The 26,424-nt window shown below is 31.0% G+C and overlaps 3 protein-coding genes across 4 annotated transcripts; 2 read left to right on the top strand and 1 right to left on the bottom strand.

Moving 5' to 3' along the window:
* The first annotated feature begins 233 nt into the window (after window positions 1-233).
* On the top strand, window positions 234-11,397 carry LOC107614823 (F-box/LRR-repeat protein At3g59200-like). The gene is made up of 4 exons (XM_016316956.3): window positions 234-1,118; window positions 1,790-1,939; window positions 2,039-2,348; window positions 11,300-11,397. The coding sequence occupies exons 1-4, from the start codon at window positions 234-236 to the stop codon at window positions 11,395-11,397; spliced, it is 1,443 nt and encodes a 480-aa protein (XP_016172442.3).
* On the top strand, window positions 11,212-13,832 carry LOC107614822 (FBD-associated F-box protein At5g56370-like). 2 transcript variants are annotated; one of them, XM_088500000.1, is made up of 4 exons: window positions 11,212-11,371; window positions 11,561-12,475; window positions 12,601-12,750; window positions 12,848-13,832. In XM_088500000.1, exons 2-4 carry the CDS (start codon window positions 11,873-11,875, stop codon window positions 13,139-13,141), a joined length of 1,047 nt encoding a protein of 348 aa, XP_088356126.1. In that variant the 5' UTR covers window positions 11,212-11,371; window positions 11,561-11,872; the 3' UTR covers window positions 13,142-13,832. The 2 variants fall into 2 exon arrangements, with proteins under 2 accessions (XP_088356126.1, XP_016172440.1); XM_016316954.3 differs by lacking the exon at window positions 11,212-11,371 and having other exon boundaries at window positions 11,724-12,475; window positions 12,848-13,155; window positions 13,539-13,832.
* A 9,842-nt stretch (window positions 13,833-23,674) lies between these two features.
* LOC107614821 (uncharacterized) lies at window positions 23,675-24,934 on the bottom strand. The gene has a single exon (XM_016316953.1). The coding sequence runs from the start codon at window positions 24,932-24,934 to the stop codon at window positions 23,675-23,677; it is 1,260 nt and encodes a 419-aa protein (XP_016172439.1).
* Window positions 24,935-26,424: the final 1,490 nt, after the last annotated feature.

Raw genomic sequence — 26,424 nt, forward strand, 5'->3', positions numbered from 1 at the left:
ATTGGTTTTTCAAATCTAAATAAATCGAGTCAAAATAAAAGATAATAATTTAAATTAAATCAAATAAAAAAATAAATTCAAATCATATGATACCTTTTATAATAATCTTAATCAAATCTATATAATCAAAAAATCAAACAAACAAACAACCTTGGTTCTCCTTTAAATCCTAAACCCTAGAGTTGAGTCTAACCCTCTCCGGAGACAAACTTGAGAAAGTGAAACCATCAACCATGAACATGGATAGGATCAGTTTATTACCAAACTCTATCCTTTGCGACATTCTCTCATACCTCCCAACAAAAGAAGCTGTATCCACCAGCATTCTCTCTCGCAGGTGGCGCCATGTTTGGAAGGAACTCCAAGTCCTTGACATAGATGATACAACCTCTCGGCCCGGTCCGGGATGGGAAGCTCGATTTGTTTCATACGTGAATGCTATTCTAGCTCGGCGCAATGCAGATTTCCCCATCCAAAAGTTTCGCCTCAGTTGTTATGAATATTCAGAAAGTAGTCTAACCATCTTAACATGGCTTGATGCCGTTATTGGGCCCTATCTCCAAGAACTGTATCTCTGCCTTGATCTAGTGTGTGAAATCGACTTGCCTGAAGCCATGCTCACTTCTCCATCACTCAAGTCCCTTGCTTTGAAACATGGTGATTATATCGATTGTTATCGAAGGTTTCCAAATGTTTATCTGCCATCTCTCAAGAACTTAGAGTTAGATACCCTCTGTGTGGACCCCAGCAAACTTTTATCTGGCTGCCCTGTTCTTGAAAATCTTATGCTCATTGTACTGAACGATCCCTGTGGTAGTTATGTTTATATACCTACAATCCAGATGCCTCGCACATTGAAAAGTTTAATCTTTGAAGATAACAGTACCGTGGATAATGGCATTAGCCATCGTGTGATAGATACGCCATCTCTTGAATACCTCTATATGAAAATAATCGCGAAATCTAAGCTACAGGTTTCGTTTAGCGATTTCCCTAACATGGTAGAGGCACATCTTCATATTCATCATGGTCGTGTTGAGCATGTCCTTTGGGTGCCCGAGCTTCTCCTGGCACTCCGCGAAACAAAATTGTTGGCATTGAAACATTGCGCAACAGAGGTAACATGCTTATGATACGATTTATTCGGGTGAATTTTTAGAAAAAATCTTATTTTTATGTAAGTTTTTTTAAAAAGTGAAGTAATTTTATTTTTCGATATCTTAGGTAGTTTTTGAAAAATGAGATATATTTTGAATTCATCCCTAAAAAAAAAATAATCATATTTGTCGTTTAATGACTCTATTCATTGATAACATAATACGTTATATGTTTAATTGGACATTGATTGAATATATATATATATATATATTCATAAAAATTTATTTAGTATCTTTTTTTCAATTAAATAAATTGATAGATTTTCATGAACATATTTAGTTAATGTCCAATTGAATATATTAGTTGTCATGTGCTTCATCAATTGTTGATAAAAATTGTTATTATTATGACTGACGAACAAATACAGTTTAATTTATAATCTTTGAAATACTAATTTGATTTATAAAATCTTTTAAGGACGAATTTAAAAAATACATCATTTTTTAAGGACTAATTTGACTATTAATCATTTTTTTATTTTATAATTATAGTTATACAATAATATATAATATTTTTTTAACAACTTAATAGCACTCAAACTCATAATTCATTATTTCTCAAGCTAATTTGAATTAATAACTGTAAGTATGAATTGTGAAATATAATTAATGTGTACTTATCTATTATACAGTGCTTATTTAATGGTGTAACTTCCGAGTTTCCGGAATTTCCCCGTTTGCTCAATCTAGAGCTTGATGTTCCATGTTTCAACACAGACTTCCTGCTAAACTTCCTTCATAATTGTCATGTACTTGAAGGTCTCGTGGTTCATGTTTTGAAGGTATGAATACATTTCAGTTTAAAACTAATGTCTCTATTTCTGTTTTTGTTGTTTTCTTGAGTTTATTGAGACGTGTTATTATTATTTTTTGGGGGTCAGAGTGTTGTGCATTGTGAATATTTTCATCGGATAGAGTTTTTTGTGCCAGCACCACCAACCATGGTTTCGAATTGTGTGACATCACATCTCAAGAGTTTTGAGTTTAGAGAATATGAGAACTCCGCAGATGAGCGTGAATTTATTGAATATCTTTTACAAAGAGGACTTGTTTTGAAGAGAGTCACAATTCATCTTAATTCTTATTTAGACCAAGAGACAAAGTACGATATTGTCAAAGAATTATCTGCTATACCAAGGGGCTCTACAACATGTCAGCTAAATTTCATTGACCAAAATCCTGTTGAACATGGTATGAACTCTCACTCCCTCTATTTTCTCTATTGTTCATTGCTTAAAGGTGTTGACAAAAAAATGATCATATTAGAGCCTTAATGTTGAGTCAATTTTAGACCAGTTTTCCACCTGAATTATGAAAAATTATGCACTTGAACATAGTTTCGGTGGTTTGAATTCGCAAACTTTGATATTGGCAAGTATTTTCATTTATCGAATTCATCCTTAAAAACTCCGTTTTTTGTATAAACTGTTTAATGCTTTGAGTTGCATATATCGATTTGTGATGCAGGTTGATGGCAAGTTAAAAGCTCTACGATATGCATGTGTGTGTTTGGATTAGAGTTTGCAAACGAGATTTTGTATAAAATTGATTTTACAAATTTGATTTTGATAAAAAGTGAGTTGGTGTTAACGTGATTTATGCTTGGTAATTTTGTATCAAAATGGATTATAATAAAATGAATGTTCTTTAGATTACATTATTCAAAATTACGTTTAGACAAAAATTACTAAAAAGTACATGAATTTATATCATTCAAATTTATATTATTTTAATATTTTTTTACTATAATTACTTTTGAAAAGAATTTAAATTTATGTATTGAAAATTAGTACTCTTTTATTATAATTTGTTAATACTCTTCTTTTGTACTCTTTTTGTATTTAATTATATCTTTTTAATAAAATTTATATTATAAAAATTAATAATAAATAAAACATATACTAATTTAAGAATGTACAGTTAAAAAAATATACAAAGTCAAATAAAAAAATAAAATTTTATAAAAAAAAAATACGTATTAATAAAAATAATTAAAAAAAATATATGAATAATGAATATTAAAAATTCTATTAAAAAAATACAATGATATACATAAGTGAAACATAAAAAAATTCTAAACAAAAATATTCATATTATTAATAAAAAAAATAAATAATTGATAAAAATTAAAACTTAACAAAAAGTATTAATAATAATATTAAAAAAATATTTGTTTATGAAGCATAACTATGAAAAAAATTCAAGAATTCTAATGATTATTTTTGGTATTTTTTATTGTAGATGAGATCGGATGGCAAATTTGGTGGAATGCCAATTAATTTTTTAATTTATGAAGTGAACGTAGAAACTAAACGCAAAAGCTACAATTTGTTTGTTTCTGGTGAACGGAAGAATCATGTTCGCGTTCAGAAGAAAAAAATTAGCCAAACAAAAATTACAGCATTAAAAAAGATTGAATGCGTTCTTGTGCTTCCAACGTTTTTACCAAACACACCCCATGGTCAACTGCAAAACCATTTTGGATGCATGACTCGGATATGAATCATGTTTTTATTTTTTACTTTTCTATGAGTCTCTTTTTTTGCTTAATTTATTGAGAAATTCATAATTGTTTTTATCTTTTCATTTGTTCTTATACTATGTTTTTGAGAATTGAAGATCATTTATTTTCTCCAACGAAATGCTTTTTCGATGCACTTATTTTGCAAGATGATGTAGAGGTAATTTTTCAATTTTTTTTTAAATTTAGTTTGTTGCTTTGGTATTGGTTTACTTGTTGGTCATATTAATTAAAAGAAACTTTTTATTTTCTACTATAACTGGTTTTTAGAAGCACAATTAAAACAATTCAAAGAATAAAAGTTTTTTTTTTCAACTAATCACCTAAATTCAAAGGACAGCTAATCAAATCAATTGGTTTACTTGTTATCTATAAGTATAATAACCCGTATCATGCACATGATAAGATTGAAATTATAATATTAAGTTGTTTTATTAAAATTAATTTGAATTATAATAATTTGACTAATAAAAAAGTATCATGTTATGCATTGTTCGTTTTTTCTTAATTTAGTGTTAAGTATATCAACTCTAAAATAATTATTAATCAATTTTAGTAATTTATTTTTTTTAATAAATTAGACATATATACTTAATGTGACCATAAATAACCTAGTAATACTTTTTACCAACAAATTTTTATATGTTGTTTTACCGTAAGGTAAGAACATATCAAAATCAGCTTAAAATGAACAACAAATTATTAGAGAATGCACAACGTTCTCTAATAAATAATAAATAATTTAAAATTACTAATATTTATTTAATACACCATATGCTAATACTAAGAGTATTTTTTAAAAAGATATATTCGTAAAAATAGATATAATATGATTACAAATATAAAATAAACAAATATGTTAAATAAAAAGTTAAACCAATATGCCTACCAATATCTTTATTAAATTTTGCAAATTAGAGAATAAGTATGTATTCGGTTGTTTGGTGATCACATAGATAATTGAATAATTGAGTTGTAAATTGATTTCACAGTGTGCACTTTTTTTTTTTTATTTCTAAATAAAAGCAAGAATTAAGTGAAATAAGTAGTAATATATAATGAAAAAGATAAAATATTTTGCATATGTATAGATAATTGTTACAAAACAAAACCTTATTGTGAAATATTAAAATTTCACATACTCCAAATCATGAAGATCAACCACAATGTAATGGTCACTTCTTCTTATTTTTTATCATGATATAAGCTCTTCTTTTTCGGTCAATAGTCCAATAACATCTAATTAAAAAAAAATAAAAATATTAAATTAAGGACAAATAAATGAATAACATAATAAATCACTTATAAATTAAAGAAATTTTACCAATTTATTTTATATTAAACGATAAAACTAACAATATATTAATAAAAAGATATACCTTTAAAAAGTTGCAATACAATTTTAAACATTTGCATAAATAAACTATTAAAATTTATGTTATTGATAAAATGATGCTATTATATAATTTCTTTTCAAAAATTAAAAAAAAAAAGTTTTGTGTAGATTAATACAAATTAATTACGTACCAAATAAGTTGGATTGTTCATTTGTTTGTTTCAATATATCAGCATAAGCAAGAAAATTGGCATCAACCGTATCTATTATACGTGACTCCTTCTTAAAAGTTATTCTACATACGTGTGTAGTCGGAATATAAATTTCACTTGATTCCTCAATTACAAAATCTGAGAAGATATAGACCTTTTCCTCAATCAGTTCATTCTCAAACATCTTTGCCAAATAATTCTTGATTGAAGAATGAATTTTATCACAATGTAAAACAAATTAAATATAAAAACTATTAGTAATTACAAAGTTATTAAATGGCATTGTCTTTGATTGCAATGGTTTACTTATTAAATAAATTTAAAATACGAACAAAAAATATTTATAAATTGGACCTAACATCAGTTGAAAGAATCATGAAAAATAATCAACTAACTTTAACATCCATTAGAACCATTTCTATGTAAGTCGTCTTGCTCTTATCAAATTTGGATGAGACTTTCCATAACCTTATAATTATTGTTTTTATTTTCTAAACTTTTTCATCACATAATCTACCATAAATAATACTATTGATAGAATCGTAGCTAGCCGCTATTAGGTATGAAAAATAAAATTTAGAAAAAGAACAATGTCTAAATTATGAATTCTCTAAATGATAAATAATTGTAAAAATTTACTATTACTATAATATATATATATATATATATATATATATATATATATATATATATATATATATATTAAGCTTTATGATTAATTCAATGGAAATACTTACTCAATATATATTTATCTACATTAATTATATGCCAATATTTTTAAGAAAGAACTAAATGAGGAGATATATAAATATATATATATTAATATTAAGCTTTATGATTAATTCAATAGAAATACTTACTCAATATATATTTATCTACATTAATTATATGCCAATATTTTTAGGAAAGAGCTAAATGAGGAGATATATAAATATATATAATATTATTGCTATATAGGAAGCAGATATAAATTGCTACGTTTTTTTTTATTATATTATACAACTTAAAATTATAGTATCATGTTATTATTAATTATAGATACTTGCTATAATTATATCAAATTTAATTATGACTCTAAATAAATAAAATATATAACAATCAATATTATTTTTTTTACATTCAATATTTACTGTAAATATAAAAAATAAAATAATTAATGAATAAAAATAGGAGTAAAAAATAAAACATATTAATTAAAATTTAATTTGTTAAATAATTGATTTTGTGTTCATGCAATATAATTTCACAAAAATGTTATGAATCACAACTTTTTTATACCACAAAAAAATATTATATGTAGTTTTTAGTAGATAAAAATAATTATAAAAATTAATTATTAATATTGATATCAATCACAATTTATTATTGACACTTTAATCCTTTTTAAAATATGTTTTACTTTTTAAAATATAATGCATGTACAGTCTATAATACCTTTTCTATTATTATTATTATTATTATTATTATTATTATTATTATTATTATTATTATTATTATTATTATTATTATTATCTAATTGATATAAAAATAAATGAGTCATTATTAATGTGTGCACCAACTATTTACTAATAAAATTATTGCACATAAATGAGAATTAGAACTATATCAATTAATACAATTAGAATGATTAAAAATATTGATGATTGATAATTAGTTTAATAATGCATTGATACCTCACTTTCATTAGTTGATAATGTATTAAATATTGATTTTATATAATTATAATAAAATATTTTCCTAAATTAGTATAATCATGCATTATTCATTAAATATTAATTATAATATAATTATAATAAAGATATTTTTATAAAATAAATTTAGAAGAGAGAATAATATTTTCATTTTGGAGGAAAAATAAATTCATGAGGAATTGACACTTCACTTTTATTGGTTGGAAAAAAAACTCAATTTTAATATATTAAGTAGATTTTTTTTATGTATTAATTTTATATTTAATATTAAAACATGACAATTTACTATGTTATTTTTCTATTACTGTATGTAGTATTACATTATAAAATATAAAAATTGAAGTGATTATTATATAACTTAGATGGATTGGACTAAATATAAAAATATAAAACAGAATTGTATTATTAAATTTTAATAATTTTAATTAGTTAGTGATTTAAAATAAGATAGAAGTGACTATTCATAATTGAATAGTTTTGGCTTATTAGACTAAAAAAATTGAAAAACGCTCTAAATAAAAAGCCAAATTAACTTTAATCCTTGCCTTTTTTTTCAAACATTTTCATTACATAATCTACTATAAGTAATACTATTGATAGAATCATAGCTTGTAGCCATTAGGTATAGAAAATAGTAAAGAAAAAAAGAAATATGAATGAGATACGAATTTTATAGATGATAAATAATTAAAACAATTGACTAATACGACTTATATATATACTAATTGCAAAGGATATGGATTTTTAATGGGATACTTGCTACTATTGAAAAAAAATTATATAAATAGAGACACCTGCTAAATATATACAGTATATTATATTGCCCACATTAATTATATGACAAAATTTTGAGAAAAGAGATAAAACAGGAGATATATAAATATGTATAATATTATTGCTATATATGAAGCAGGTTTATATTGTTATAATTATAGAGACTTACTATAATTATATCAATTTTAATTATAACTGTAAATAAATAAAATAGCAAACAATCAAAACTATTTTTTTTTTCTTTTTATAGTCAAAATTTACTGTAAATGTAAAAAATAAAATCACTAATAATTCAAAAATTTGATTGAGAAATAAAACTTTATAATCTAAATTTAATTGGTTAACTAATTAATCTTATGTCCATATAATAATATTATTATTATTATATGTTGATTAGAACTATATCAATTATATCAATTATATAAAGTCAAAACTATTATTATTATTATTATTATTATTATTATTATTATTATTATTATTATTGCATAATAGGTAATTAATCATGTGAATTATTATTATGAAGTCACGTTTATTATGCTTGAAATTGATATAATTGTCATATACTCTCAATCATATTGATTATATCAATTTAATTATATTAATTATATTCAAATTATTAGTCAATTATTTTAATGAAAATTCTTGCTATAATTAAGTTATTCCTATGTTATTATCTTGTATCAGTTCTTATAATTAATTCAATAAAGATATTTATTCAATATATATGTTATCTATATTAATTATATGTCAATATTTATAAGAATGAGTTAAAAAAAAGTAATATATAAATATATATAATATTATTTTTATATAAAAATAAAAATAAATGGATATAAACTGTATTATAAAAAAAATAAAGCCTATTTATAGAAATAACGAAAAACTCAAGTAATTATTTATTGGTTTTTATGGTTTCTATTACATTTAATAAAAATTGAGTAATCTAAAAAATAATTATGGAGGTGACATGTACATATATATTAATACAGAAAGAATATATATTCAAAACACAAATTTATCCTTTATCTTCATTAAATATTTAAATTAATTCAATTAAATGAGTGTTTTAATAAAAGGATATACTATTATTATTATTATTATTATTATTATTATTAAAATAAAAATATCATTAATTGATAATTAGTTTAATAATATATTAAATATTAATTTAATATAATTATAATAAAAATATTTTTCCAAAATAATATAATCATACATTATTCATGAGTTAATTATAATGCAATTAAAGATATTATTATGACATAATATTTACTTTATTTCTATTACACTTTGTATATATCATCAAAAGATACACGTTTTATTATTTTTTTTAGATAAAATTTGTTTTTATCGGTAAAAAAATTGTGTTTAGGTCAACGATTTACTATATGTTTAGGTAGAGATTTTTTCGAATATAATGAAATTACAATTAAAGAAATAAAGGATAAAAATAAACTTAAATATATCGGACAGTACTTTATTTTATTAAAGTATTTAAAAATAGCACATCCACAAAAAATACTCATAATATATAAATTGAGACAATAATTTAAAATTCTCTAATACTAATTTAATCAAATACTAATATTAAAACCAAATTACTTAAACAATATTGATTCCATTCTAGTCCTTAGTCACGTATAGAATAGAGTCATTCTCGTAACGACAACCAACTGAAACAATATCGTAAGTTTGAACATTTAAAATTCGTACAAATTCAGACCATCCTCATGTTAAATAAGCTTCATCATCCGCTATCCACGCATTGTGGCAAGGTATATAATTGCCACACCGAGAAACCAAACTAATCCTTATTCCCCGCAATGGCTTTGCATGCATGCAAAAGAAAGCCGATAATTTCTGAAAAAAATCACAATATGTTATAAAATTATTCTAATAACGAAAAGTTTAAAATAAGAAAATTTAAATATATTACCAACGTTGAAATTGTATATCCGAGTTTGTCACGAATTTAGCAAAATTGAACTTAAACTGAGGGAATTCAATCTCATTATGTGCTCCACTTTAAAGATTTTCGGGCAGACGTAAAAAGCATGGAGGGGATGGAACTTGAACTTGCCCTATAAAGTTCCGTGGAAACAATTACTCAATCAAAAATCGAGTTCCTCCCAATAAAGCTAATTTTAACCACATTCCATTAGGTTGGTCATAATAGGTGAGTAGATCAAACCATCCTTCGGAAAAGTAGAGATTATTGCCCTTCTTTGGACGCTTACATCCATATAGTTGGAACCCGAATCAGCGAAAATAACTCGATGAGGTATTTCATGGATGTGATGCATTGTAAACGATTGTGGCAAAATACAATCGAACTGGAATATTAGACGATAAGAATAACTTAGAGTAATAACAATTAATAAATTATCAAAAGAATAATATAATAGAATGAGTATATGAAAAACATTATAAAAAATTATGAATTGTACCTTAAAAGGATCAATTTCAATAAAAAACGAAGAATACATTCTTATTATATGAAGTAGTTAAAAAATATATATATAATTATGAGTTGACTCTCAAATTTAGAGTCATGTACCACAGAAAAACACTATATATAGACTTTAGTAAAACAAAAATAAATATGTAAATTATTTATTATTAAGGTAATTTTTTATTATATACAGTAATTATGCATCATATATTAATTTTGTTAAAACTATATATTTTTATCATATCATAATTAGAATCATTATCTTCTATCATGATCAGAGAAATCTTGGACAACAAATAAGAATATTATACCCAAAAGAATAGATGGTTGAAAATTTGATTTTAATATAGTACAATAATAGATAGATATATTTTAAAACTCCTAAGTCCTAATAACAAAACCAAACAAAAATGTCAACAAAAACATCAATTGATAAATTGTAGGATTAGAAGTTAGAATCTTATTTGACCATATTTTTTTATAAAATTATTTTTGTAAAGATTTGATTTTCTTAAAAATTAAAAGCAAGGTTATTAACATTTTCATAAATTCCCATTATTATGAAGAATATTTGTTTTAGTGAAGAGCGAAGTTAAATGGCTAATTTCATTTAATAACGTTCGTGTATATGTGTTTTTTTTTTTTAAGGTGATAATTATATTTGTTTATTTCTGAAATTTGGCAAAAAATTTTAAAATATTTATAAATTTTATTTTAAAAAATTTTAATTTGTATTAAATATATTTTTGATAATTAAATTTTTAAAAAATTTAGAATCAATTCAGCATTAATATTTGACAGTGATAAAATTTTATATTTTGACTTATTTATATTTTAAATTTTTTTATAAAATTATTACTGAATTAATTTTAATTCTTTAAAAAATATAGCTATTAAATTTATATTTGATGGAAACAAAATTTTTTTAAAATAAAATAAAAATAAACCAAATTTAAGATATTTTAAAACTTTTGATAAAGAGACAAACAAAGATATTCTTTAACTTAAAAAAAAATAAAATAAAATCTTTACTTCTTACCCGACTTCACTCGTCAGTCGTCGCTTATCATAGCAAATCGCAAGCCAGTTGCGCGGTTCCTGTCTCTAGTTTTCGCCCTCTTTTATTTATACTTCTCATTTTAAATTTTAAATACAGCTGCTACTGCTGCCGTCAAAACTCAGCACCACGGCCCCACCGCTCTCCACTCGCCGGCAGCTTCCTCTGTTGGTACACCTCTTGTTTCTCGTAGTTGATTTTGTTCATATTTGATTCATATGTAAGTTTATCTGATCATTGTTAGAATCTTAGTCCTTTAAGCGTAACCAACCAAGAGTTAAATTGATTCAAAAGATTGATTCCTTCATTTCTCCTAAATTGTAACCCTAACCCTAGCTCAAACTCTAACCCTCTCTCCAGATACAAAATTGACAGAAGGCAAAAGAATCAACATGGATAGGATCAGTTGCTTACCGAACTATATCCTTTGCGAAATTCTCTCATACCTCCCAACAAAACAAGCTGGATCCACCAGCGTCCTCTCTCGCAGATGGCGCCACGTTTGGAAGGATCTCCAAGTCATTGACATAGATGATAGACACTTTCGGGATGAAGATCCATTTGATTCTTACGTCAATGCTATTCTAACTCAGCGCAATGCAGATTACTCCATCGAAAAGTTCCGCCTTAATTGCGAAACGAATTCAACGGATCTCATCTTAACATGGCTTGATGCCGTCATTTGGCCCCCATCTCCAGGAACTATATCTCAACCTTCATGTAAATGGAAGGTTTGGACTCAAGTTGCCTGAAGCCATATTCACTTGTCCATTACTCAAGTCCCTTGTTTTGAAACGTGAAATTTCTTTGAATTGTGGTCGAGAGTTTCCAAATGTTTATCTTCCATCCCTCAAGAACCTAAAGCTAAAGTTGTTTATCCCCTATGTGCACCCCAACAAGCTTTTATCTGGCTGCCCTGTTCTTGAAAATCTTACGCTCTTTCTCGCGAACAATACCCCAGATGCTCGTAATGTTTATGTACCTACAATCCAGATGCCTCGGACATTGAAAAGTTTAACCTTTGAAGATGACACTATCGTGCTTGATGAGATTTACCATCGTGTGATAGACACGCCTTCTCTTGAATACCTCAATATCAAAATAACCATCCCAAAGAACTCAGAGCTACAGGTTTCGTTTAGCAGTTTCCCTAACATGGTGGAGGCACATCTTGATATTGATAATGCACGTGTTGAGCATGGCGCTTGGGTGCCCGACCTTCTCCGGGCACTCCGCGAAACAAAATTGTTGGCATTGAGATATTACACAACACGGGTAACATGCTTATCATAGTCCTATGATTCCTCAAGCTAAATGTTTGATGTAAATCGATAATTTGAATTTATAACTATAATTGCGAATTAGGAATTATATTTGATATCTAGTTATCTTTTATACAGTGCTTATTTAGTGCTCCAGCTTTCGAGTTTCCAGAATTTCACCGCTTGGTCAATCTAGAGGTTGATGTTCCATGTTTCAACACAAACTTCATGCTAAACTTCCTTCATAATTGTCATGTACTTGAAGGTCTTGTAGTTGGTATTTGGCCGGTATGAGTACATTTCAATTTAAAACTTAAAACTAGTGTCTCTATTTCTTTTTGTTGTTTGCCTGCATATATTGATAAGTGTTGTTTCCTGTGATCAGGGATTTGATTCTTACACGATGGAGTATCATGGGCCAACACCACCAACCATGGTTCCCAATTGTGTGACATCACATCTCAAGAGTGTTGAGTTTAGAGCATATGAGGACACTGCAGATGAGCGTGAATTTATTGTATATCTTTTACAAAAAGGACTTGTTTTGAAGACAGTGACAATTTCTATTGAACCTGATTTCGATCAAGAGACAAAGTACGAATTTGTCAGGGAATTATATGCTGAATTATATGCTATACCAAGGGGCTCTACAACATGTCAGCTAAATATTTGGCCATAATTCCATTTAACATGGTATGAACTCCCACTATCTCTATTCTCTGTTATTCGTTGATCAAAGCTGTTGACAAAATATCATGTTAGATAGAGGCTTAAAAGTTTCAAAATTATTTAAGTTGTGTATTTGTTGAGTCAATTTTAGGGTTTAGGCCAGTGTTCCACCTAAATTATTAAAATATTTGTTGATGCTTATGAATAAATTTGTTTGATGCCCTGTTCCTTCAGAAATAATGAACATAGTATCTGTGGTTTGGATTTGCTAACTTTGATATTGGAAAGTATTTTCATTTCTCGAATTCATCCTTAAAAAGTCTTTTTTTTTAGTCTCTTCTTATCCTTGGAAATTTATATATGCTCTTTAATGCTTTGAGAGTTGCATATATGGATTTGTGATGCAGGTTATGGCAAGTTAAAAACTCTACACTCTGATCAACTGCAGAACGATTTTGGATGCATGGATCATGTTTTTATTTTTCACTTTTTTGTAGTCTTTTTTTTTTTGCTTAATTTATTGGGCAATTCATAATTATTTTTATCTTTTTATTTGTTCTTATACTATGTTTTCGAGAATTGGTGAGATCATTTATTTTCTCCAACGAAATTGTTGTGATAAGAATGGGACGTGGATGCCCATTCCCATGTGAAGCTCACATTCTCAAGAGAGAATATATTTAATAAGGTTGAAAAAGTTACCTTCCTGTATGCATATAAATAGAAATAGGACTCAGCCTCAGGCAAATACACACATCAATAAAAGCACACACATCAATAAAAGTATTTTTCCTCTCTCTCTACGAAGCTTTTCTTTCTCTTCATATTACAAATATAGTATTAATATATAAATCATAGTTATTACGGTAGGATGATATTAATATTAGTGAATATTAATACTAGCGTCTTTCATTTATATTTCTTTATTTTATCTTTCTTATTTAGTTATTTTATAACACGTTATCAGCACGAAACTCTAACAAAATTTTAAGAAGATTCCAGGTAACAAATTTTTATTATATCGAAACTCTTTCATCTTGAATATAATGCTTTTGATATATCTGGATACTATATGCTAAAATCCATCTTGATTCAATGGATCTTGAAGATACCATTAAGGCTAAAAATAATACATCCCAAAAGGATAAAGTCAAATCCATGATTTTTCTTCGTCATCATCTTGAAGTATGATTGAAAAATGAATATCCCACATTAAAAGATCCTGCAGATCTGTGGAAAGACCTTGAAGAAAGGTACAATCATGTGATACTTCCTCAAGCCCGATATGTTAGAGAAAATTTTTTTGACCTTCCATGCCTCGAATGTGTTCCTGCAGCAGCAGTATCAAGAAAAAGAATTTAAAATTTTTTTTGAGCTCTTGCTTTCTTGTTGCTGAACACAACAATGAGATGCTCTTAAGAAATCATGAAGTGCGCCCAGCTGGCGCCGCCCCATTTCCTGAAGCAAATGCGGCAAATTATAACCCCAGAAGAGGTAAATGGCAAGATTTTGATAACAAGAAAAATTATGGAAAGAAAAGAAATTATGTTCACAAGAAAGATCTCACGTGAAGTGGGATAAAGAAAGAAATAATGGGCAAAGTATATCAATTGAGGATAAATGCTTCCGTTGTGGTGGAAAGGGCCATTGGTCACGTACCTGTCGTACCCCAAGGCACCTAGTTGATCTTTATCAAGCATCCTTGAAAAGAGATGACAAAAAAAGGAAACAAATTTTGTTTCAAATGATGAAAATTCCACCACTCCTTATGATGTATCTAATTTCTTTAAGGATTCTAAAGGAAATATTAGCTATTTGATCAATGATGGAATAGTTTGATATATGTATGTGTTTGTTAAGTATTCATGTGAATAATTTTACTGTGCATGTACTTTTACTCATTTTTTTATTTGTCTTTGAAGAAAAATGGTAAGGACATATTCTGAAGATATTTGCCTTGTGGATAGTGCAAGTTCGCACACTATTCTTAAAAGTAATATATATTTTACCCATCTTGTGCCAAAAGATGAATATGTTAATACTATTATTGGCTCGGGCAATGTGATAGAAGGCTCCGGAAGAGCTATAATTTTATTTCCTGAATGAACAAAATTTGTAATAAATAATGCACTATTATCTACCAAGTCCCTGAGGAACTTGTTGAGTTTAAAAGATATTCGCCGAAATGGATATCATGTTGAGACTATGAATGAGGGAAATCATGAGTACTTATGTATCACAACTCATGATTCAAATGAGAAAGTTATATTAGAAAAGTTGCCCTCACTTTCATCTGGGTTATATTATACAAAGATTAGTGCAATTGACTCACATGCCATTGTAAACCAGAAGTTTACTAGCCCAAATGAATTCATAACTTGGCATGATAGATTGGGTCTCGGGAACAACCATGATGAGGAGAATTATTGAAAACTCTCATGGACATTCACTAAAGAACTAGAAGATTCTTAAATCTAGTGAATTTTGTTGTGCTGCATGTTCTCAAGGGAAGTTAATTTTAAGGTCATCACCAGTAAAGATTGGATTTGAGTCCCCTGAATTCCTAGAAAGGATTCAAGGTGATATATGTGGACCTATTCATCCACCATGTGGATCTTTTAGATATTTTATGGTCCTGATAGACGCATCTTTGAGATGGTCTCATGTGTGCTTATTATCTTCTTGCAACCTGGTGTTTGCGATATTACTGGCTCAAATTATTCTATTAAAAGTACAATTTCCAGAAAATTCAATTAAAGCAATTCGTCTTGATAATGCTGGTGAATTTACTTCCCAAGCTTTTGATGCTTATTGAATGGCTAATGGAATAAGTGTTGAACATCCAGTAGCTTATGTTCACACACAAAATGGGTTAGCAAAATCACTTATTAAGCGCCTCCAATTAATTGCTAGACCCTTGCTTATGAGAACAAATCTCCCAACCTCGGTTTGGGGCATGCTATTTTACATGCCGCAGCACTTATTCATTTGAGGCCAACGAGTTACCATCAGTTCTCTCCTATGCAATTAGCTTTTGGCCAGCAGCCAAATGTCTCCCATTTAAGAATATTTGGGTGTGCGATATATGTTCCCATTGCACCACCTAATCGCACCAAAATGGAACCCCAAAGAAAATTGGGGATATATGTTGGATATGATTCTCCCTCTATAGTGAGGTGTCTTGAGATACAAACGGGAGATGTATTTAAAGCCCAGTTTGCGGATTGTCATTTTGATGAATCAAAATTTCCAACATTAGGGGGAGAGAATAAGCTTCCTGAAAAGGAACTTAATTGGAATGCATCATCGTTGATACATTTAGATCCTCGATCAGGGCAATATGAACTAGAAGTTCAAAAGATTATACATTTGCAAAGAATAGCAAATGAATTGCCTGATGCATTTTCCGATACAAATAGGATAAACAAGTCGTATATACTAGCGAAAAATGTCCCAATTCGAATTGATGTCCCAGTTGGACAAATTACCACCGAAGCAAATACACGCCAGAAGCGTGGCAGGCCTGTCGGTTCCAAAGATAAAAATCCTCGAAAGAGAAAAGAGGTAAATACTATTCCTGTTGAAAAAGACATTGTAAAGACACCTGCAGTTGTCCAAAATTCTGATATAACGCTAGAAGACGTTCAGGTACCTGAAAATTATGAAAATGATGAGATCTCGATAAATTATGTCTTTACAGGAGAGAAATGGGACCGAAATAAGACAACTGTCAATGAAATATTTGCATATAATGTGGCATTAAATATCATGCATGAAAGTAAGGATCTTGAGCCAAGATCAGTCGAAGAATGTCGACAAAGGAATGATTGGCCAAAATGGAAAGAAGCCATGAAGGCTGAATTAGACTCACTTGCAAAATGTGAAGTCTTCGGACCTGTAGTCCGTACACCTGAAGATGTAAAACCTGTTGAATATCGATGGGTATTTGTGAGAAAACAAAATGAGAAAAATGAAGTTGTGCGCTACAAAGCCCGACTTGTGGCACAAGGTTTTTCACAAAGGCCCGATATAGATTATGAAGAAACATATTCCCCAGTAGTGGATGCGATAATATTGCGTTATTTGGCCAGTTTATCTGCATATCATAAACTGCATATGCATTTAATGGATGTGGTAACAGCCTATTTATACGGCTCATTAGATCGGGATATCTATATGAAAGTTCTTGAAGGACTAAAGATATCTAAACGATCCAGTGAATATTCGTAAGGGTTATACTCAGTTAAATTGTAAAGATATTTATATGGTCTAAAGCAATCTGGACGAATGTGGTATAATCGTCTTACTGAGTATCTGGCCAAAAATGAATTCAAGAATGATGATATCTATCCATGTGTTTTCATAAAGAAAACCGCATCTAGATTCATTATAATTGCTGTGTATGTTGATAATTTAAATATCATTGGGACTCCTGAAGAGATTCCAACAATTATAAAAACTCTAAAAGAAGAGTTTGAGATGAAAGATCTTGGAAAGACTAAGTTTTGTCTTGGCCTGCAGATCGAGCATATAAAAGGTGGGATCTTTATTCATCAAACAACATACACAGAAAAGATCTTGAAGAGATTTTATATAGATAAGTCACATCCATTAAGTACCCCAATGATCGTAAGATCTTTGGATGTGGAAAATGATCAATTCTGTCCTAAAGAAGAGAATGAAGATATCCTTGGTCCTGAAGTACCATATCTTAGTGCCATTGGAGCGCTAATGTACCTTGCTAATAATACGCGACCTGACATATCATTCGCAGTGAATTTACTAGCAAGATATAGTTCTTCTCCAACCAGAAGACATTGGAGTGGAATCAAACAAAATTTTCGATATCTTCTTGTAACGGTTGATATGGGATTGTTTTATCCCTATGGATCCTAGACACAACTAATTGGCTATGCAGATGCCGGATACTTGTCCGATCCACATAAAGGGAGATCTCAAACAGGATACCTGTTCACATATGGTGGTACAGCTATATCATGGAGGTCCACGAAACAGACGATAGCAGCAACCTCCTCTGATCATGCTGAAATACTGGCGATTCATGAAGCTAGTCGCGAGTGTTTTTGGCTGAAGAGTCTGATTCAATCTATTCTGTCATCATGTGGACTGATTGATCATAAGATAGCTCCAACTGTCCTGTTTGAAGATAATACAGCATGCATTGCTCAACTTAAAGGCGGATACATCAAAGGTGATAGAACAAAGCATATTTCTCTCAAATTCTTCTTCGCTCATTATCTTCAAAATCAAGGGACAATTGATATCCAACAGATCCGCTCAAGTGATAATCTGGCAGATTTATTTACAAAGTCACTCTCAAAATCCTCCTTTGAAAGATTGGTACATGAGATTGGGATGCGCCGATTTCGAGACATTAAATGATGTCGGCATGAGGGGGAGACTGTACTCTTTTTCCCTTGGTCAGGTTTTTTCCCATTGGGTTTTTCTTGACAAGGTTTTTAATGAGGCAGTCCCCGTCACAAAGGATATTATTGTACTCTTTTTCCTTCACTAAGGTTTTTTTTTTTTCCCACTGGGTTTTTCTTTAGTAAAGTTTTAACGAGGCAATTATCCTAAATGAGCATCTAAGGGGGAGTGTTGTGATAAGAATGGGACGTGGATGCCCATTCCCATGTGAAGCTCACATTCTCAAGAGAGAATATATTTAATAAGGTTGAAAAAGTTACCTTCCTGTATGCATATAAATAGGACTCTAAGCCTCAGGCAAATACACACATCAATAAAAGCATTTTTCCTCTCTCTCTACGAAGCTTTTCTTTCTCTTCATATTACAAATATAGTATTAATATATAAATCATAGTTATTACGGTAGGATGATATTAATATTAGTGAATATTAATACTAGCGTCTTTCATTTATATTTCTTTATTTTATCTTTCTTATTTAGTTATTTTATAACAGAAATGTTTTTTTGATGCACTTGTTTTGAAAAAAGAGTTAGAGGTCATTTTTCATTTTTTTATTTAGTTTGTTTGCTTGTTGCTCATATTAATTAAAAGAAACCTTTTATTTTCTATTCTGCTCTAACTGGTTTTTAGAAGCACAACTAAACAATTCAAAGATTAACAGAAGTTTTCTTTTCCCAGAACATATTTTATAAATATTATAAATTAGATACTAAGTTAGTTGTTACAAATTACATATATTTATATATGTTTTATAACTGTTACATATTCACAAAAAATTAGCTATGTTAAAAATGAGTTAATAAACTATATATATATATATGTATAGTGATTAATTTTTTATATGTACATAATATTTTTGATATTGTATATATTTTGTATGCTTTTAAAATAGAAAAATTATTCGTCGGTTGCAATACATAAAGTTTAAGATTAAATTGAAATATTTATATTAAGATTTTATCTCATCAAATATTTATATTTGAACAATATTGATAGGTGAATTTGTAGATATTTATTTGTTTTTCGAGAGTAAAATTTTTAAGTTCATTTATACTATGTTTGATTTAAGGAAAAATAAGAGGAAAGAAAAATGATGGAAGGAAAATGAGTGAAAAATTTTATTTTCCTTTGTTTGGTTGATAAAGAAAATAGAAAGGAAGGAAATTTTTGGTGTGGGTCTCATCAAAAAAATTTTTCATCCATTACAAGCAAGAAAACAAGGAAAATGTTATTTTTTTTGTATATTTACAATATTACTAATAGTTCTATTATTATTAATAATTATCAATATCAATTTAATTTTAGGACAATTTACATAAATAAATTGTTTGTCCTTCAAATTTACGCAATTGTATTCTTTCAAACATGAAGACGCAATTTCATATATTTATAGAAACTGCTAATGGCAGTAGCGGTTTACAGAAAACACATAATCCGCTATAGCCAACCGCGGATTACATGTAAATGGGAAAACACAGAAACTGCTAGAGGCTGTTGCGGTTTCTGTTTATTGATGCTTGGTCATAAACCGCTACTGGCAGTAGCGGTTTATGTGTATTGGGACACGTGCGTAAACCGCTAGAAACAACAACAGTTTATGTGTAGAGTGCATGCCTATATAAACCGTGGAAGGCAGCCGCAGATTACTCATCATTTCGAGTCATTTTGAGGTTGTTTAGAGAGGAAATTCTAGAGGTCAGAGCAACTTGAGAGCGGGTCCGAGGTATCCGAGTGCCGACCTCCAGTTGGATATCACGACAAACGAATAGATCTTATACCGACTGAACGGTGTTGCCCATATTATCGGTGCCATTGGTGACGAGGTCAGTTATATTTTTTCTTTAGCATTAGCATTTGTTAATTGGAAAAATGGTATGTAAGGTAGAGGAACTAGAATTTATAGTTTAATCCTTATAGTTTGAAATTAGGCTTTGCATGTTAGGATGTAGAATGTAGTAGAGTTGTACATACGAATCGATTTGGGTAGCGATTTTTGTTTCCTTAATTTTCAAATATGATTAATTAACTGAATTTATTTCTCTTTTTATCAATCTTATTCTTTGTGTTATTGATTTTTTTTTTTTTGGAATTCTTATTGTTTATGCTCATATGAGTCCCTTTTTTATTATTTATCCTTTTTTATTTTTTACAATTATTTTCTTTTTAATTTTTTTGTTTTAACTTGACAAAATTTTATAATTGTGCTTATTATTTATTTTATTTACTATTATTATATTTTTATGATATGAAGTATTATATTCACTAGTATTATATTTTTATAATTGTGGTTGTTATTTATTATATTTATTATTATATTATATTTTTTATAATATGAAGTTTTAATTTGATTTGACGATTGACTAATAGGTTAATAATTTAATTGTTTTATTGTTTTCTTGTTCGTCGATGGTTTAAGCGATTTGTTATTATTAGATAGGGAGATTCGTTGTGGATAGTATAATTTAATTGTTTCGTGTATATCTTTCATGTTGTGTGCAGCCAACTAGGTATATCTACAGTGTGAGATGGCAACAAAATATGCCCATGCATGAATGGATCATCCCGTATTTAGAGAGGGCTGGATTGTACCACTTGGCCAGGTTAAACAGCCACTGGTTCTGGTTGGACGAGCCCTTGGTCAGTGCGTTCGTTGAGAGGTAGTGTCCTGAGACGCACACCTTTCATATGCCTTTCGGAGAGTGCACAATGACATTGCAAGATGTGGCGTTTCAGTTAGGGTTGCCTATCGATGGAGAGGCCGTGAGTGATTGCCTTGGTGAGTTTGAGAAATTCATGGAGGGTGGCCGACTAGCTTGGGAGTAGTTTCAGGATCTATTCGTTGAGCTGCCACCACCGAATAAGGTCAAGCAGATGACAGTCCACTTTACATGGTTCCACAAGAGGTTTAGGGTGTTACCAGCAGATGCGACCGAGGACACTGTTGGCATTTACACACGTGCCTACATCATGATGTTGTTATCCACTCAGTTATTTGGAGCCAAGAGTGTGAACCGGGTACATATACGGTGGTTGCCATTTGTGGTGAATCTTGATGACATGGGGAGGTATAGCTGGGGGTCGGCCGCTTTGGCGTGGTTGTATCGATGCATGTGTCGAGTTGCGAACAAAAATGTGACCAACCTGGCGGATGCCGGATATGCAGTTGGATACCCCAGCTTACCACCCACATATGACAGAGATGCAGGCCCAGACACCGGAGTTCCAGCCACCGGACTACCAGAGATAGTATGTGGTGGACCTTAATGAGCCTGCAGGTAGCCCGTTGGATACTTGGTTCACCATGGAAGGGACGCCCCAGTCTGCATTTGGATTAGATCGTCCAGTTGATGACACTGCACAGGAGGCGGCCCGACCGACTAGAGTGAGGCATCCTCCTCGATGTGGGACGGGATCTCATCTGCTTGGTCCTTTTGATGCCTCCGCCCAGGATGATGGTGATGATTAGTCTGTTGTGTTGTATTTTTATTTTGCATATGTGATTTAGCTACTTGTTAGTGATTTTATGTTTACATATTATGGATGACTGTATGATGGGATCTTCATTTACTTCTATATGGCTAATGTTATATTTATATTGATGACTATATGAAAATTTGTATAATGGAAGTCGATTTTCTTTGATTCGTCGAATTGATTTAGACCCGAGTACATTAATACAAAATAGCAAAGTGATAATGAACTACTTGAATTAAAGGTAACTATTACATGATAATAAGGACCAACACTAAACTGATAACAATTAAACTGGCACATAACCTAATACAAAGTCACTAAACCATCTAAACCTATATCTCGCTGGTTGAACCTCGCTGAGGGCAACCCCTTCGGGTGTGACGGGCTGCCTGCACAGGCCACACTGCTTCGGTCGACTAGTGTCAGCTTCGTCCATGTTGTTGCGGATGCGGGTGGACCGTGGTCGTCCTTCTCTTGCCCGTCTCATGTTGGGGTCGGGGATGACAGTTGGACCGTCATATGGGGGCCAAAGCCCCTCTGGAATACAAGGTGCAAAGGACATCTGGTAGACCTTGAATACCTCAGACATGCTGTAGACTTCATCGACGTAAGTGGTCCAATCTAGTCGTGACTGCGCACAGCATGCGATGGCATGGCAACAGGGGTAGTGCAGTGCCTGGAAGTATTCACAGTCGCATGTGCGATCCCTTAGGGAAAGTCGGTAGCTACCCAACGAGAATTTGCCTGTGGGGGTAGTCTCTGCCACGGTATACTCAGCTTGATGCCTGTCGAACAGGGTCACCGTGAAGCACCTCGAATCCCTCAAGTTCCGCTCAATGGCCTTAACAAGTGCCTGGAAAAACTGGTGCCCATACCCTAACTGTGCCTCTGCCGTCTGCCCCCAGATAACAAACAACTCAGCTAGCCGTAGATAGGTTGACTTCACCAAGGACGTCATCGGTAGATTTCTTGTGCCCGTCAAAACAGAGTTCACGCACTCATATATGTTGGTCGTCATGTGACCATATCGTCTCCCCCATCCTTGTTCTGTGTCCACCTCTCATACTCCATCCTGTTTGCCCAATCACACATGGCCAGGTTCTCTGTCCTCATTATATCAAACCAATAGTCAAATTCTGCTTCCATCTTCGCATAAGCGGCATTTACCAGCCACCACCTTGCATCTTGCCCCTTGAAGGTAAGGGCGAAATTTGCAGCAACATGCCGAATACAGAATGCCCGATAAGCACGGGGAGGTCGCCAACGACTATTTAGTGCCTCCAGTGCAGCCTTGATGCCGTTATGTCTATCAGAAATCACGAGAATACCTTCCTGTGGAGTAACATGTCTTCTAAGGTTGGATAGAAAGTATGCCCAAGACTCTGCATTTTCCCCCTCCACAAGTGCAAACGCAACAGACAATATATTCGAGTTTCTATCTTGAGCAATCGCCAACAACAACGTCCCTCCATACTTGCCATACAGGTGTGTTCTGTCGATACTGACAAGCGGCTTACATTGTTGGAATGCCTCAATACATGGAGGGAATGTCCAGAACATGTGATGAAAGTAGACTCTAGATTCATCAACCCGATCACCCACTCTAACCGGGGAGGTCTTCAGCAGAGCAACGGAACCGTCCATGGTAGATGTGACCCCAAGGATCTAGCGGGCAGATCACCACAGGACTCCTCCCAGTCGCCATAGATCTGTGCTACAGCCTTCTGCTTCGCCAACCACACCTTCCTATAACTAGGCCTGAAACCACATGTTGCCTCTTGCAGCACCTTAATCGTAACCGACGCATCAACTCTAACCAATGGAAAGATCCTCACACATATGACATGATAATCAAACTGTTTGTGGTCGCTCGATATTGATGTGGCCATACACGTGTGTGGTCCATTGCACCTCCTAACCTCCCATGTGCTCTTCCGTTTTTGCAGTGTGATACGAATCAACCACGCGCACCCGTTACCAAACTCCTTGCATATTCCTTGGTATTTCAGATGGTATGATTGCATAACTTTGTACTCAACTCCACGCCGAACGCTGTAATCTTTTACACTCAGCACAACTTCCTCCTTACTCTGGAACGATTGACCAATCTGAAATTCCATTAAAGGATTCGCATCATGCATACCCTGGACCACAAAGGTTGCCTCTACATTCTGGTGTTGGCCGATAGCTTCCAAGTTCAACGATGACAGGTGCGGAGGATACTGTTGTGTGCCATAACCGGAACCTCCATGAGGTGTAGGTGTACCGCTCGGAATATCATCATCACTGTCCCCACCAATTGCGACCGGCTTGTCATCCGAATCATCGTCCCGCATCGCATTCTCAACTCGATCCGGTCCGGCCTCAAATTCAAAATCAGGCACAACAGGAGGCACACCAGCATGAACAGCCGCAACACGTTGAGGATCAGGATTCAGAACTACCGCTGCTACCACATGCATCGATGTCGAGGCACCACCCACCGTCGTTGACTGAGGATTCGGTGTCGATGCCCCGGGGCTGTCGACACCATATTCCAACTTCGCAAGCAGCTCCGGTATTCTCATCACCTCCGAAAAACTATGCCTGCAGTGAAACAAGACCTGTAGGTCTTCATCGGGCCCTATCACAAAGGTCTCATATCTCACACCAGCTGACACAACGGCAATGAGAATCTTGTAAAACAACTTTTTTACCCACTTCGTCCCACAAGCACCGAGCTTCTGTAATATGCTGAGCTTAATCTCTGCCAACGTACTCGAAGACCGGATAAAAATACTAAACGATTCTCTATCCGTAAATTTTACACCATGCCTTTTGCTCTTTTGAATTTTTCCTGAGCAGTGGACTAGAGCCACAAAACTTTCCTCACCATCCATTTGTGAGAAATAACACTCTTCCTCCACCTTTAGCCTTTGAGGAGTTTATATAGGCAGCCACGCTCACACATACTCAACGTAAACCACTGCTGCCTCCAGCGGTTTACGCACATGTCCCAATACACATAAACCGCTACTGCCAGTAGCGGTTTATGCACAACCCAATTTGAACAGAAACCGCGGCAGCCTCTAGCGGTTTTTGTGTTCCCCCATTTACATGTAATCCGCGACTAGCTATAGCGGATTATGTGTTTCCCGTAAACTGCTACTGCTAGTAGCAGTTTCTATAGATATATGAAACAATGTATTTGCGTCTTCTTATTTGAAAGAATGCAATTGCGTAAATTTAAAGGGCAAAAAATTTATTTATGTAAATTGCCCTTAATTTTAATAGTTTTAATACATTATTATAATAGAAATTCATATTTAAATATTATATATGTATTAGATAAATAATTTAAATTAAATATATAAAATTTATAATATTTATAAAATACAATAAAATATAAATAAATAAAAATATTTATATTTTATTTTATTATAAGCGTATGAATGTAATTTTATACCATTAGATTTTCTTTCTTCTCACTTTTCTTTTCATCCAAACAAAAGAAAAATTTCTCTCTATTTTCTTTCCATCAATTTTCTCTTCATCTAAACAACACACAAATAACTCTACTTTTCCTTCTATTTTCTCTCCTCTCATTTTCTTTCCTCTTATTTTCTTTCCTTTCATTTTCTCTCCTATATCCAAAGTTTTGTATTAAAAGTGAATTGGACCAAAGCAATTTAACATGAGAGAAACTTTGTTGTTGGGTGATAATGATATAAGTAAGAAAAAAAAAACATTATAATTAAGGTTTTTGCTGTACAATTTGGATTATAGAGTCAAAAATACGTAAGATACGAATATTAATTTTGCTTGTGGTACATTTTGGATTAAAATATTGGATTATTTTTGTTTTGCATTTTGATCAAATTTGATCTATTTCAAGTGGTTTGAATTGGATTAAATTTGTAGTTTTATAAATTAAAAAATGATAAATATACATAATAATTAATCTCAATATCAAATCTTAAATAACTAATAATGTCATAACAAATTTTAAAAATATCTTAAAATAAAATGTTACAAAATTATTAGATTGTTATTTTTGGTCATTATTTTTAGTCATCAACTTAATTTTTTTTAGTTTAGTAATTTAACAATATATTTTAACATACACTTTTAAATATTGATAGTTGATTGATGGTAAAAAATAATAAACCTAGTTAATTTTTTTTAGCATTCTTTTTTTTTTTTTATCAAAGATAAGAGACTCGAACACACAACCTCTTAATTAAGTATGGGAAAACTATGCCATTTGAGCTATTACTCATTGGCAGCATTCTTCTATCTTGAAAAATCAATAATAGAATAATAATAAAAATAAAATTATAATTTGATTAAAATAAATAAATAAGTAAATCTTTTTAAAATTCATAAAATA

This window comes from Arachis ipaensis, chromosome B9 (assembly GCF_059453495.1).
Source record: "Arachis ipaensis isolate K30076 ecotype BB chromosome B9, ASM5945349v1, whole genome shotgun sequence".
NCBI classification, from domain to species: Eukaryota; Viridiplantae; Streptophyta; class Magnoliopsida; order Fabales; family Fabaceae; genus Arachis; species Arachis ipaensis.

Bases quoted from the DNA above. Each gene is read 5' to 3' on its own strand.
- LOC107614823 (XM_016316956.3), top strand. From the start codon at position 234: ATGAACATGGATAGGATCAGTTTATTACCAAACTCTATCCTTTGCGAC. The intron at 1,119-1,789 runs GTAACATGCTTA...TCTATTATACAG, and splicing joins TGAAACATTGCGCAACAGAG to TGCTTATTTAATGGTGTAAC. The intron at 1,940-2,038 runs GTATGAATACAT...TTTGGGGGTCAG, and splicing joins TCGTGGTTCATGTTTTGAAG to AGTGTTGTGCATTGTGAATA.
- LOC107614822 (XM_088500000.1), top strand. From the start codon at position 11,873: ATGCCGTCATTTGGCCCCCATCTCCAGGAACTATATCTCAACCTTCAT. The intron at 12,476-12,600 runs GTAACATGCTTA...TCTTTTATACAG, and splicing joins TGAGATATTACACAACACGG to TGCTTATTTAGTGCTCCAGC. The intron at 12,751-12,847 runs GTATGAGTACAT...TCCTGTGATCAG, and splicing joins TTGTAGTTGGTATTTGGCCG to GGATTTGATTCTTACACGAT.
- LOC107614821 (XM_016316953.1), bottom strand. From the start codon at position 24,934: ATGGATGGTGAGGAAAGTTTTGTGGCTCTAGTCCACTGCTCAGGAAAA.